Source organism: Mirounga angustirostris, unplaced genomic scaffold, assembly GCF_029215605.1.
Source record: "Mirounga angustirostris isolate CCGP_5_RB_7025 unplaced genomic scaffold, mMirAng1.0.hap1 SCAF_8, whole genome shotgun sequence".
NCBI classification, from domain to species: domain Eukaryota; kingdom Metazoa; phylum Chordata; class Mammalia; order Carnivora; family Phocidae; genus Mirounga; species Mirounga angustirostris.
Window position 1 is genome coordinate 21,665,968 of NW_026991716.1, and position 14,041 is coordinate 21,680,008.

The 14,041-nt window shown below is 48.0% G+C and overlaps 1 protein-coding gene across 1 annotated transcript in view; it reads right to left on the bottom strand.

Annotated features, from left to right (window-relative positions):
* Positions 1-14,041, bottom strand: part of FARS2 (phenylalanyl-tRNA synthetase 2, mitochondrial) — a 617,893-nt gene that overhangs the window by 2,137 nt on the left and 601,715 nt on the right. The window contains exon 6 of the mRNA XM_064597235.1: positions 4,314-4,412. Coding sequence (XP_064453305.1) covers positions 4,358-4,412 — 55 coding nt within the window. The 3' untranslated portion in view covers positions 4,314-4,357. The remainder of the gene's footprint in view (positions 1-4,313; positions 4,413-14,041) is intronic.

A 14,041-nucleotide genomic window follows, 5' to 3' on the forward strand; every position in this document is an offset into this window, starting at 1 on the left:
AACATCTTTGAGTCACTACATCATTCAGAGATTCTGTATCATACTAAAGTCTGCTTCTGTGATATTTTGACTTATGAATGTAAAAACTGAGGCAGGAGGCAAATAATGATGTACCTGAAGATGCTCTCTGCTATTTGGTTCAATAGACCCTGGGATTTTTGAAATTCTGAAATAAAGTGGTTTACTGGGTGGTGTTCCCTGGAGGGAAGTGAGGAGGCAAGATAGGGAGAAGGAAGCCAAGCAATATGCAAAGTCAACAAAGCCCCATGCTTACAGGGTGACTGGCTTATCTCCAGATAGGAAGTCTGGAGACCATGAGCCCCTCTACCCACCTGTCACTAGGTAGGGGCTATCTCAGAGGAATGATCAGACCATTATGTACCTGCATCCCTCAGCCATTAGATTTGGGCAGCACTCTCCATTGCTGGAACAGCAAGTCCTTGTTGAAGGGACATGGGTGGCACTTTACAATGCTCAGCACAGTAATTAAGGCCATAGAAGCTCCTCTAATGGCTTGAGGTGCAGGTACTTCCTGTTCTCTGTCCACTCAGGCAAAACACCTTCCAGAAGCATGTCTCTGATGAAGAATGGAGTAAAAGCAAACTGGGAGCTGAGGGGCATGGAAATGGGAAGGGAACCTGAGGAGACAGAGTAGAATGGACACCACATCTGCCAGGAGTAAGTTCCATGGTTAGAGTCAGCACTTATTGTGTCCAAGACCATGTTGCATATTGTGGAGAAGACAGACATCACCAGACTTCATGATTCTCATCAGTAACAGACGTCTGGTCCCTTGACACCTCAAACCAAACTTAAGTTTCCTAATCTCTCAGAAATGGCTTCCTGGGATGATGGCAGTGAGCATCAATGAATATTAGAGGCCATAGTTACATCTGGAAAATGACTGCCTTTTTAATGCACTGTATTCATAATGATAATAGCAGCAAAAATAATAATGTGCCTGAGTCTAATTTAATGCTCACCACACCTATTTTCTCTTCCTGGAATACAGCAAAGTTTTCTATTCCAGCACCCTTGGATCTAGGTAGATTGGATCTAGCCCCCTTGGATCCATTCTCAATAATGTCATTGCTTCCAGGTTAAGGCAATGAAAGCAGGCATGACTTTCCTTCAGAAACCTTAAAGTCTGCATGTAGAAGACAGTGACGCCACAAAATGGAACGGCAGAGTCCTTGAGTCCCTGGGTCACAGGAGAGCTCCCTGACCAGAATCACACATTGAACCCTGTGTTAGTGATAAATAAACTTTTGCTAAGTCATGGAGATCTTCAAGCTCTGGGCAGTTAGCTTGCTCTATTACAGTTAACAGTAATAACCATAGAAACAACCTGTTGGGTAGTATCATGATTTTCATTTTGTAGGTGAGGTAATTGAGGCCCAAAATGGTTAAAAGGCTAGCAAATGGTAGAGCTGGAATTCGAGGCTATCTTTTAATCCCTGTCCTGTGTTCACTGTCATGTAAAGTTTAGTGTGACTATGTTTGATGTTTTCGCACATGTTGGCTTTGAGAGAGGAGAATATGGAAACCTTGGGTCTCTTGGGTGGGATATAGAATGGGGAGGAAGGACACAGAAAAGATAGACTCCCCAAATCAGAAGTCAAGCTTTGGGCACTCCACAACTTTGCTAAGGGCTTCTCCATCTGCTCACATATGGTCTGTTCCCAATATCCTCACTGTAATGAATTTGTTTCTTCACGACAGTATGCTCATTTGTCTCATGTGATTCTAATGACTATTTGCTACTGAAGAGAAGAAATGAGATAACCGAAGGGTCAAACCCCAAATCCCCAAAGCTATGCCCCTCAACTCCAAGTGGAGAAAGCAGAGAACCTCTTGTTCCTTGTGGACATCTTGCTTGCCTTCTGTTCTGCCAACCACCCATTTCCTTCTTACTAGAATCTGACTTAGTTCATCCTCATGCAAGTTACCAAGTCCTTCAGGGAAGTCTAGGCCATTCCCCTAATCAGGGTTGAGAGTTCATGGCCTAAGCTAAATATGATGGAGTGATTGCTCCGCCAGATGATTAGTTTAGGCATGGGCATGGGATACAATTTTGGCCAGTGGACCTAAGCAGAAAATCTGCTGGTGAGGTTTCTGGGAAGGCTCTTTTTAACAACAACAACAACAACAACAAAGATAAAAATGTTTGCTTTTCTGCCTTTGGGCTTGAGTGTGTGTATTGTTCCTGAAACCAAAACAATCGTGATGGGTCCATTAGGAGAACAGTCTATGAGGATGAACCAAAACATTTAGGATGGCAAAGTAGAAAGACAGAAATAACCTGGGTCTTTAAGACATTGGTGAACTGGTGAATTAACCAAACCTAGAGCTGTCACTCCTTTGGACTTCTTATTATGTGAGATAATAAACTGCTTAATTGTTCAAATCATGATGAATTAGGGTTTCTATTACTTGCAACCGAATGCATCCCAGCGGATTCAACTGATACGTTGCCATATGCCCTACCAGGGAGAACACAGAAAAGAGCATCTAACTCCCACAACTCTTAGTGCTCAATTGGCTTTCTTGATAGGTTCTTAGCTTCCACCCACACCCCCCATCCTGAGTGATTATAAATCCTTCCCCATTTCTCTTACTCCTGATTCTGCTGATCTTAGCCTCACTGCCCATTAGAGGGAGCATCCACTGAATTACGGCACAACAAATCCTCAAGTTTCCTACCCAGTTGCCCAGCTGTGCATTCTTATGGCTGCAAGCAGGAGAAAGATGTTGAAAACCACAAGCCCTGGCAATGCTTTGTAAAGAAATGGTGACCGTTTTGGGTTTCCTTAGGTGAGAAATCAGAAGGAAAAGAAAAGAAGCTCATTTTTTCTAACATTAATTAATTCACATAAGGTCACATTTTACATCATTTTAATTAACTTTCATTGAGTTCATGTTCAAAATGAGGAAAAACAGGTTCATTAAAATAAGTCATGAGGACCCTAGGTATAACAACATGAGGTATTTAAACAGGATAGAAAATTGGAAATCTTTTCCTTCTGCTCTGGTGCATGGTGGAGTTTTGTGAATTCCTAAATTTTCTCAAACATATCTCCTTTGCAGAAGTGAGGAAGAAATAGACTTGAAAGTATTAACTCTTTCAGGAAGCCTTTCCTGAGACTTCTCACCCCAGCCTGTCCCCTTCCTCAACCACTGGCTAGGCCCCCTGCCCCACTAACACTCTGCAAACCCCTGTCTCACAGCCACTATCTTATCCGACATTAATTGTTTAATTTTTTATCTCCTCCACAACACTGTGAGGTTCTTGAGGGCGAAACCTTGTGCTATTTCTTTATCTTCTGGCAGGATACTTGGCATACAGTAAGTGCTCAGTATAAGTTTATTGAATGAATGAAAGCCAGGAAAATTTTTCCTGGGTCTCCTTTTAATTTAACAAAGGACAAGTATATCTATGTAGCACTGTGTAAAATGAAAATTAAATGGGAAAGTCCTTTACGGTAGTATCAAAGGGCTGCAGAATCTGCTGTATATGGCAGGTTGGCTGGTGGCACACAGTTGGTGGCTGGGCCATTCTCTGAAATGTGGACTTAGGACAAGGGTGGGTCCTTGTGCATCACCCCTAGGAATTCACTAACAGAGTCTTAAAGCACACCCAGTGCCACATCTGCACTAATCTGGGGGGTAGATGCTGCCAGAAGTACTTTTGTTCTCTGTTTTGGCTTTTCAGGTTGTCCCCAAATTAAGCAAAAGCATTTTTCTTAGGTGAGTTGACGCTGATTGTCTAGATACCTGCCCATCTAAATCATAAGCCCTCCACCACTCATTTTCTCTTTCTCGACAAGCCCCTGCCATATGAAGTTTCATCTGTCCACGAGTCCTAGTTGAGCATGGTGATGTGCCCAATTACATAGCAAGTCCAACTGCAGGACTACAAACCCTCCACGATGCCCCCACTGTGTCCTTCCTCATTGTCCACCTCATTGTCCAGCCACTTCACCTACTGTCCTCCTTATTTGACTCCCTGTATGGAATAACCTGCCCATCCCCACTTGCCCAACCAGCATGAAATGGATGAGGAAAAGGAAACAGTCTTCTTATTTTTTAAGAGGTGCCTTGTAGCTGGGAAAGTTTGAGGCTGAATTTCCTCATGCTTGGATTTACCTCCCTCTTGAAATTTGTAAGTGCTTGTGTGACTTACTTTTTTTTTTTTTAAGATTTTATTTTTAAATAATCTCAATACCCAACACAGGGCTTGAACTTATAACCGGAGATCAAGAGTCACAAGCTCTACCGACCGAGCCAGTCAGGCACCCCCTTGTGTGACTTACTTCTGAAAGCCCAATATTTGGATTTCTAAATGTAGATGCAAACATTATTCATGCCGTGAAAGGATTCTCCCATCTTCAAAGGACTTGTCCTCAGAACTCCTACAGATCAATAAGAATAAGACAGTTAACCAAATTAAAAAAAATAAATTAACAAAATGCTTGAACAAGCATTTCCTTTAAGAATTTAGCTAAATGGCTGATAACGTAGAAAATTTTGTTCAATTGCATTAATCAGGCAAATGCAAATTAAAACCATGATCTAATACCGATAGACACCCACCAGCATAGCTAAAATGGAAAACACAGAAAATAATAAGTGTTGACAAGGATGTGGAACAACTAGAAATCCTATATGCTACCAGTGAGAGAGGGAATTGGTATAATCACTATAGAAACACGTTTGATGATATTTATAAAACTGAATATACACATAAGCTCTGACTCAAAGATTCCACTCTTAGGTATATAACCAATGGAAATGCATATATATATCCACCAGCACACAGGTAGTAGAATGTGCCTATCAGCACCATTTGTTGTAGACTATATCTGGTAATTATACAAATGCCAATCAATGGTATAATGGATATAAATAAATTATGATATATTCACACAACATAATATCTAGTGATGAGAATGGATCCATAATGCATGCAACACTGTGGATGAAATTGATTAATACAAGGTTAAACAAAAGAAGACAGACACACAAAAAAATGTATTTGAATCCTTTTAAATAAAGTAAAACCTGGAAAAATTAATTAATGTTCTTAGAAATGAGAATACTATTTATCCTAAGGGGGTAAGTGACAGGAAGGGAGCACGGGGAGGGACCTCTAGAGTTTTGACACTGTTTTATTTCCTGATCCAGGTCCTGGTAACACAGATGTGTTCAACTGGTGATATGTGCACTTTCCAGTATATGTGTATTAAATTTCAATTTAAAAAAAAAGGTTTTTAAAGTGTGATGAGATTTACAAATTTTTCAGGCCACAATGGAACTTTCTAGAATTATATTTGCTATCCAGAATAAAGCACACCACCTATATTCAGTTGGATTGAGTATTTTCCCTCCCACCCTATCTTTACAAGTTCACTAATTCTGCAAGGATAAGGAATTGAGTTAGGATTGAGGGAGTGACTTCTACCTTCACGGCATTGGATGGTGTGTTTTCGGTATTCTCTAATTACTCTGTGTCCCTCCACTGCAATTGAGACCCAGAGGACAGAGACCATCTTCCATTCTCCCTTCTCTCCACCCCATCAATGTCTTCTTCAATGCCCAGTTGCCCCGAGGACCCGTCAGAGGACACAGTGCCAAGCTGGAGAGGATTTCTTACCTCTCAAACTCCATCACTGAAACAAGCTCTGAGACAGGATGCCTGTTCTTATGAAGCAAGCATTTATTATGTGCCTGGCATCACCTCACTTCACCCCCACACTCCCAAACCTATACCCATTTTGCAGAGGAGAAAACTGAGAAGCATCACCCAAAAGGCCACATCTTTCAGAAGTGATGGGCTGGCACCAGGATCCAGTTGGCTCCATGACCACACCATACTGCCTGGGGTTTTCTAGAGAAGCCTCACTCTGCAATTTTAGTTTCCCAAAGTGGCTACCTTCTTTCTGCAAGTAACAACCTGGGCTGGCTGGTCACCATCCCAGGGCCTGGAGACAATCTATCAGGACTCACCTCCTAGAGGCTTGGGCTCTTTGCGGATCCCAGTGGGACCCAAGACAGTGTCACCCGACCCTGAGCCTGCCTACTCTTTCTCTGCAGGAGAGGAGCGAAGCCCTAGCTTCTCTGTGGCAGGCGGAGCATGGAAGCTGTTCCTGATCTGTACCTGGGAGGGTCTGCTCTGGGTGCAGGGGCCCTGCCCATGCTGTCAGGGCTGCCCATTTATAAACAATGGCCGGCCGCCCAAATTTCCCCCAGGCAGCCTGACTGCACGCTTCACCTCACAGCCTGGCTGTGGGGAAGTCTCCATCTATACTGATCACTCTAGCTCACCACCACAGACATAAGCCCCTCTGTGATATGCTGGGGAAGGCACAGTACGACCCAGCATGGTGATTACAGCTCAGCTTGGGGAAGTGAGCCACTGGTCTTAAGCTCAGCCCAGCAGCCTTTTTTCTTCTGCCCCCAGTGGAATTTTTCCCAGGCTTGCTCAGCCCAGTCCCAGGAACAGCAAAATGACCACTCCCCAGTGCTCCGGTGTTGTCCTGGAAATGAGCAAAGGCAGCCTCGAGGGCAGGGTCTAAGCCAGCTCACCGTGGTGGAGAGCATGGACACCACGATCTCTGTGCTCAGGGTCCCCAAACTCCAATCTTTGGCCAACCTCCAGTGATCATTTTCTGCACTTTATGCCTCCCTCCCTCTTGGGAGACAAGCTGCTGCATGAGCCCAGCAAGAGTGACGGAGTTACAGTTTGGCCAGGACCTTAGAGGCCATCTGGTGCTCATTTTACCAATGAGGAAACAAGCCCAGAGAAGTTTAAGTGACTTGCCCAAGGTCACACAGCTGTGCGGGTAGAAGAGGTATGAAGAGAATCCAGGCTTCCTGATTCGATGGACCCTCACCCCACCCCACCCCCCACAGCATTCCAGGCTGGTATTCTTTCTTTCTTTAAGGGACTCCTCTAAGTCCTGCACAGTTTCAGGTGGCAGTTTCAGGAGTGTCCGGAGTTGATCTGTTTCCTTCGGGGACGCTAGAGCCCACTGGGGATGACGGCTCTAAAGGAGAGCACGCCCCAGTGCCCAGGTTGCTCGGGGAAAGTGGGCAGCAGATCAGCTTTGTTTGGGCAGCAGCAGGGAACAGTAAGGGGGACACGTGGATGGTAATGTCCCCAAGTGGGTGCCTCTTTCCCCTGGCAACACTGACACCTTGGCTGGGGACAGGTAATCCTGTGCTTTGCTCAATGCAGCCACTGAAACGGAAAATCCACCACCGCTCCAGGAGGGTGGACGGGTAGCACGTCTGAGGCCGCAGCTTGGTGCGTGGCCTCTTGTAGTCCCTTCTGATGTAGTCAGAGATGGGCAGAGTGGGGCCCGGCACTGGCTCCACGGCTGGTCCCGAGCTGGTGGCTTCTGCAATTCTTTCTTCTCTTCCCATCTCCCTCTTCCCGTTCCCTGCCTTGGGCCAGCTTTTCCGCCTCTCCTTCTCCACCCCCTCCAGATTTGCCAGGCCTGTGCCCTACTTTCTGAAGGGCCTGCCTGCCACGTAGCTGGCTGGGGAGTTGGGCCGATGCATCAGGATGCCAGCGGCGGCTGGTGATTCTCAGTTGGCCCATCCTCGGATAACTTTCCAAACCTACGCCTGCATGCCAAGCCCGGGCCAGGCTCCTTGCCTCTCGGAGCCTCTGCTTCCACAGCTGAAGCTCTGGGTCTCTTCAAGCAAGAGCCACCATGTCTCCCAGGAGGATGGTGCTAGTCTTAAAAATGTTCTTGTCTTATTACATTTGCGCTCCAAATTCAGACAGAACAGACCTGAGCCCCGGCTTTGCCCTGTCTTCACAGCCGGTCCTCCAATCCTCAGTGTCCTTGTCTGTATTATGGGGATGCTAATGTCAACCTCATGGCTCGTTTGAAGGATTGAGTGAGGAGATGCCTAGGAAGGGCTCAGCCCAGCATTACCCCAATAAATGTAACCTTCCCTTGTTACATCTGACAACGGGGGCCAGAACCATAGCCAACTCCCCTCATCTGCCAACCTTGTTGGCTGTGCTGATTTCATCCCCACATCCTAGCTCTCAGGTTGCAAGGGTAGGACAGAGCGTCTAAGGACCCAGTCGGGTAGATGCTGCCGCAGAGGAGGACTCCTGAAGGAGCAGCTTCTGGGTGGGAATGGAGTTCATGTTCACAGATGTTTGACGTCCATCCCCGTTCAAACCAGTCCAGAGTGCTCATTCCCATGTCCTGGCCCCAGAGGGGAGGAAGGCAAGTGGGTAGCAACCCGTGAGAGGGTTTTCTCCTTGGGACAAGACTCAAGGCTGCTTGAGGAGGGGATGGTTGACAATGTTGGGGGTACTTAGGGGTCTGACTCCAGTTTCTAGGAAGCAAACTCAAATATTTTCAGGCCTCAGGTGAAGCAAAGCATGTGTCTCCTCTCAGAGGAATTCCCATAATAAGTTTAGGAATCCAGTAACTACCTTCAAACGGGCCCAGAATCCTCCCCCCAATATCTGCCCCAGCTCCAGTGCCTCCAACCACAGCCGTCCCCCTCACGGGACTGTGCCTCACACCCAGAATGAGCTCAAAAGTCGGCGCTGTTATCATGACCCCGCAGGGGGCCCCTGACATCCCAGTGAGCTGACACCATGGATGGGGAAACAAAGGGGCTATGACGGGCCCAAGGCCTCGCTGCTGTGGCTGGGAAGCCCGGGGATCTGGCCGGCTTGAGCAGAAGGACAGCACAGGCCCATCTGTGTGTCCTGAGCTGCTCTGTCCCTCTGCTCTCTATCAGTGCTTGGGGATGGCTGGGAGAGCTGGGCCTGGTGGGGAGTTCCTCCTGACCAGTGGGCCACCACAAGTCCTTGATGCTCAGGCCTCCAGGGCGACCCGAGAGCCCTGCAGCCCCCAGCCCACTGTCCTCAGCCGTTCCAGCAGATAGGCTGTGCTCATTCCAGGTTTTTACGGTTATCTCTCTCTCTCTCTCTCTTTTCTTGCTCCCTCTAAGAGGCAAATGTTCTAACAAAGATGTGATGCTGGAATGAGGCATTAATTTCAATAGTCACTTAAAAGCAATTACCTGGGAAATACTAATTTTCCCATTAAATACTGCACAGCCCAAACCTCAGGTGATTCTCCCTCCTTAATCTCCCTGGCCCCCCCACCCCCTGCTTCCTCCACGCCTTAACCCCCCTTCCTTGCTACCAACAACTCACCACCTGCAGATCATTTCTGCATACCGTCCTAAAATTCTATCCTGAGTAGATAAATGATTCCGTCTGGTTAATAAGTAACCTCTAGACAGCAAATGCCCGACGGGCAAATTACTCTGAGGAAATCACACTGGAGGGGTGTTGTCCCCCACCAGACAAGGTGTCTTTTTAGGAGCACAGAGCAGGTGGCTAATAGTGTTAGCAGCTTCACGGACATGGGGACCGGCAGGCACATGGGGGCCGGAGGATGGGGGCGCAGGCTGCCTTCGGAGGTCTCTCCTTGGTAATGAGACATGGCTGATGGAAAGACTCGCGTTTCCAGGTCTTCCCTTGGTCCTCCACAAGACGAAGGTGCAGAAGAGGCGAGCCTTTCAAGGCCCTTCTCAGGGGAAGCTTCGATCCAGGTGGGTCAGAACCTGACAGACACAGTGGGTGCCTTGAAATTGATTGTGTGTCTTTCACTCCAGTTGGGAGAGAAGTCCTGGCTGTCTCCCTTCATCCCCAGCTGAAGGCCCTGGGGCGTGCCTGAGGCAGAGCTAGAGGCTAGAAAAAGGGAGTCTTGGCCCACGCCCCATTTCCCCCCAGTCTCCCCCTGTTCCCTGACCCCCAACCCCTTCCTTGTCTTCCAGCTACAGGCTCTCCTGGTTGCATTACTGCAGGGGCCCGCACTCAGATGCCATCTAATGTGAGCTCCCTCCACCAGAGACTCACCAAACACACTACCAAGGGCTGCCTGCTCTTTCACAGAGATTCCAATTATAATTATTAAAAATAAGAGGTGACTGATTAATATGTGGCAGACATCACAGGCTCAATTCCCTCTGCTCTTTTCATCCACTGTGTGAGTGGTCCACCACCAGCACCAGTGAACAGAAGAAGATCTGAGCCCCAGACAAGTTCAGTCCTGTCCCCTCAGGTCATACAGCCCAGCTCTGAGGATTTGAGCCCAGGTTCTCTTGGCTCTGGGACCTGAAGGATGGCCGTACCATCCATCCAGGCTGCAGGACTCAAGGAAATTCATCTCCAGTGAGGGAGCTTCGAGTCCTGGCAAGGGGCAGGGACTGACCCCACAGCCTTCATATGGTTCATAGCTGCCAGCACCTGCAGCCTCTTCACCCTGAGTAAGAGAGACCAGGAACCTCCAGCACGTATGGAAAACAGCATGGTGGGTCCTCAAAAAATTCACAGTAGAACTACCGAGTGATTCTTCAATCCCACTTCTGGGTCATATCCAAGGGAAACCAAATCAAGATCTCAAGATCTCTGCACTCCCCTGTTCACTGCAGCATTATTTACAATAGCCAACATATGGGAACAACCTAAGTGCCTTTCGAGAGATGAATGGATAAAGAACATGTGGTTTATACATACAATGGAACATTATCTAACCTTTAAAAAAAAAAAGGAAATCGTACCTTTTGCAAAAACAGATGAACCTGGAGGATACTGTGCTAAGTGAAATAAGGCAGACACAGAAAGATAAATACTGCAGGATACTTTTAGGTATGTGGAATCTAAAACCATCACACTCAAAGAAGCAGAGACTAGAATGGTGGTTGCCAAGGGTTGGTGGATAGAGAGAAATGGGAAGATGTTGGTCATAGCCAAACACCAAGTTTCAGTGACACAGGATGAAGTTCTGGGGACCTAAAATACAACACGGTGACTCTAGTTAACAATCCGTATTATATACTTGAAATTTGCTACGAGGGTGGATCTTAAGTGTTCTCACCACAAGAAAAAAAGAAAGGAATTGGTAATATTTGAGGTGACAGATATGTTAATTAGTTTGATGGTGTTCATCATTTCACAACATATACATATATGAAAACATCAAACTATACCTTGAATGTATACAATTTTACAAATTTTATTTGTCAATTATATCCCAATAAATCTGGGGGGCAAGGAGAGAGACCAGGAGCTGAGAGCTCTACACGCATTCTTTGTCTCACCTTCCTGACTCCCACCTGAGGGGAGAGAAGCCGAGGCACAGAGGGGCTGAATCAAACAAGTCCACATAGAAGTAAGGCCTCTTCTCTTCTCTTCTCTAGGCAATGGGCTTTAATGCTCCCTGTTCTTTGACGGCTCTGAGTCGCCCTTCTTGGGCTTGGGTGCCGCCAAGCTCCTACATTAGCCCTGATACCCGTGTGAACTTAGAGACGTGAATACTGTGATTCCCTCGAGCCCATGCAGCCTATGCCAGGGCTGGGGTGTGAAACAGCAAGAGAAGGGGTCTTGGGGCTCTGCTCCCGCTGGCCACGCCTGCAGAAGGCCACAAGGGAAGGCTGGGCCACAGGGCCAGGAGTGTGGCTAGTCAGCCACGCACACATAAGGAGACGTCTGTCTGCTTTAGGAGCAGCCCTGCAGTGGTGGGGAGTTGGGGGGGAAGCCTGCGAAGCTGCTGGAAGCTGCTCTGGTCTGGCTGGGGTCACGCCAGCCCAGGTCCCGTCTTTCCTTCAGAGCAGAAAATCAAAGCGCATTGAAGAAAGCCCTGAGAAGGCTGTCACTTTCCTCCCGTGAGGGCCTGGGGTGGACTTCTGGCCAGGGCGGCGGGTGGGGGGCAGTTTGGAGGACTGACTTTTGTAGTGAAATAATGTGTCTGGGATAAGTGATGGTTCGGTCTCTTCTGCTGTCTGGTCCGCTCCCGCCGGCCTCACCAGCGGAGTGGCAAGAAAGAGTAATTTGAGTTCTGTGATCTAAGGGATCCCAGGCACCCCAAGGCAGCCAGAGAGCCACACCATTTGGAGAACCCAGTTGTATGCTTTCCACAGCCTCCTACTGTTGGCACCGTATTGTCTGGAGGAGCCTAACACTGCAGCAGCAGCCTCGGCCAGCCCAGGGCCAGGAAGCGTGGGGCCACGTAGTTGGTGTAGGAGTGCGAGAGCATAGGCTGGGGAAGCAGAGAGACGGGGCTCCATCGCCATGCTCGGTATGACCCTGGGGAAATCCCAGCCTCTCCAAGACTCAGTTTCTTCACCTGAGCAGTGGGGACAATAGTGTCAACTTCGCAGCCCGCTAGTGTGACAATTAAACGAGAATCTTAATAGACGCCTAAAAATGTCAGCATCGTAATGATGGGAGTTTATTACTACCAACGACCCACATTTGCTCCACACCGACTGCAGACGGAACTCTATGCTGAGCATTTCATACTAACTGTCCCATTTAGTCATCCTAAAAATCAAATAAGGTACGTATTATAATTACCCCCATTGTACAGATGAGAAAACTGAGACTCCAGAAGGCTAACGTTTTCCAGAATCACCGCACAAGGGTATGCAGAGAGCAAGCCACAAGAAGCTGGAGCATTGGATATCCACCATTCTCTTCCTGCCTTTTCCCCTGGATGCTCGGGTGATGCTTGTTCCTTTAATGGAACAAATGTGCCTCTTATTGTAAAGTCTGCAGCCCCTCCCACATCCATACCTCACAGTCTTCTTTATGTGTGCCATGAAATAGGATACGTGTGCTTTTTTATTTTCAAAATGAAGAAAGCAAGGCATTGCAAAGTTAAGTCACACACAGCCAGCAAGTGGCAGAGAGTGTAAGAAAACCAGCATTTACGCGCACCTACGGCATGCCAAGGGCTGTGATGATTTCAGGCTCCTGTTGTCACATGATCTGCAGGGGAGTTTTGGGAGATATTGGAATTCCCTTGACTTCTCATAACCACCCAGGAAAGAAGGTCTGATTATTTATTACCTTATTTCACAGACAAGGAAACTGAGGTCCAGAGCATTAAATTAGACTCCGAAGCCTGTTAACAAGGAAGGAGAAGATCCCTTTCTGCTTCTCAAGGAATGCGTGGACAACTCTGATTCCCACCTGAGGCTGAGATGGAGATGAGTTCTGTGTTCATCCCACATACCCGTGCCCGCACCCCAAATCCCACAGATCAGTCAGGGGGAGGTTCCTGAGGCACGGGCTTCCCGACAGAGCGAAGGCATGGGTCCAAAAGGGCTGCCACGTTTGTGCGTGGCCAGGCAGATCAAAACGCTGTGCTCCCCGATCACACTCCTGCATAACTGCAGATGAAGGCTGAGGCCCACGGCAAGCCGTCCCCTCTGGCCCCTGTCATCATCTCTAACATCAGACCCCATCTTCTTGATCACTTCCAATACTGGTAACATAATGTGGGGCACACATCCAGTACATGAATGTTTATTGATTTATACATTCTATTTATGTGCTACTGAGCTAACCGAAGCATCACAAAGCAGACACAAACATTGACATTTCAAGGGGCCATACGAACCCCTAACTAGAATTTCTGATGTTTTCTCTCTGCACACCAGACAGGTCCCCTCTGGTGTGGCCCCTCCAGGCTGGGGGCCACTGCTTTTGGACCTCGATGGAGAGCCTGCTGGGGCCCTGGCCAGGGCCAGACCCTGGGCTGCAATTTCTGCCCTTCTCGGCAAGAGGCTGTCCAGTGAGGCATTTGGAAGCACAGGCTTTGTGGTCAGAGGGAGTGGGTTCGGAGCCTAGGAGGTGACTTTCCTCCTTGAAGCTTCGGTTTGTTCACTGCTAAAATGAGGTAGACAGCTCATGCGGAGTTGATAGGGCACCTGCAGGGCACGGCATGTGCGTGGCATGCAGTAGGTGCTCAACACATGCTCTGTCCCTACCTGCACTTGGGAGGTACGGATGTGGCGTGGGTACGTGGACATCAGTCCCAGGGACGAGGTCTGGATGAGGAGGGACTGACTGGTGGCACAGGAGAGAAGTCCAAGGACCCCCTGGCTCTGGAGCTCACCCCGTCCCACAGGTGAGGTGCGTCTCCCCGGGGAAGCCGGGCTGGTTTCACTCCAGGTAGAATTCCGCAAATGGAATCACACACGTTCATAA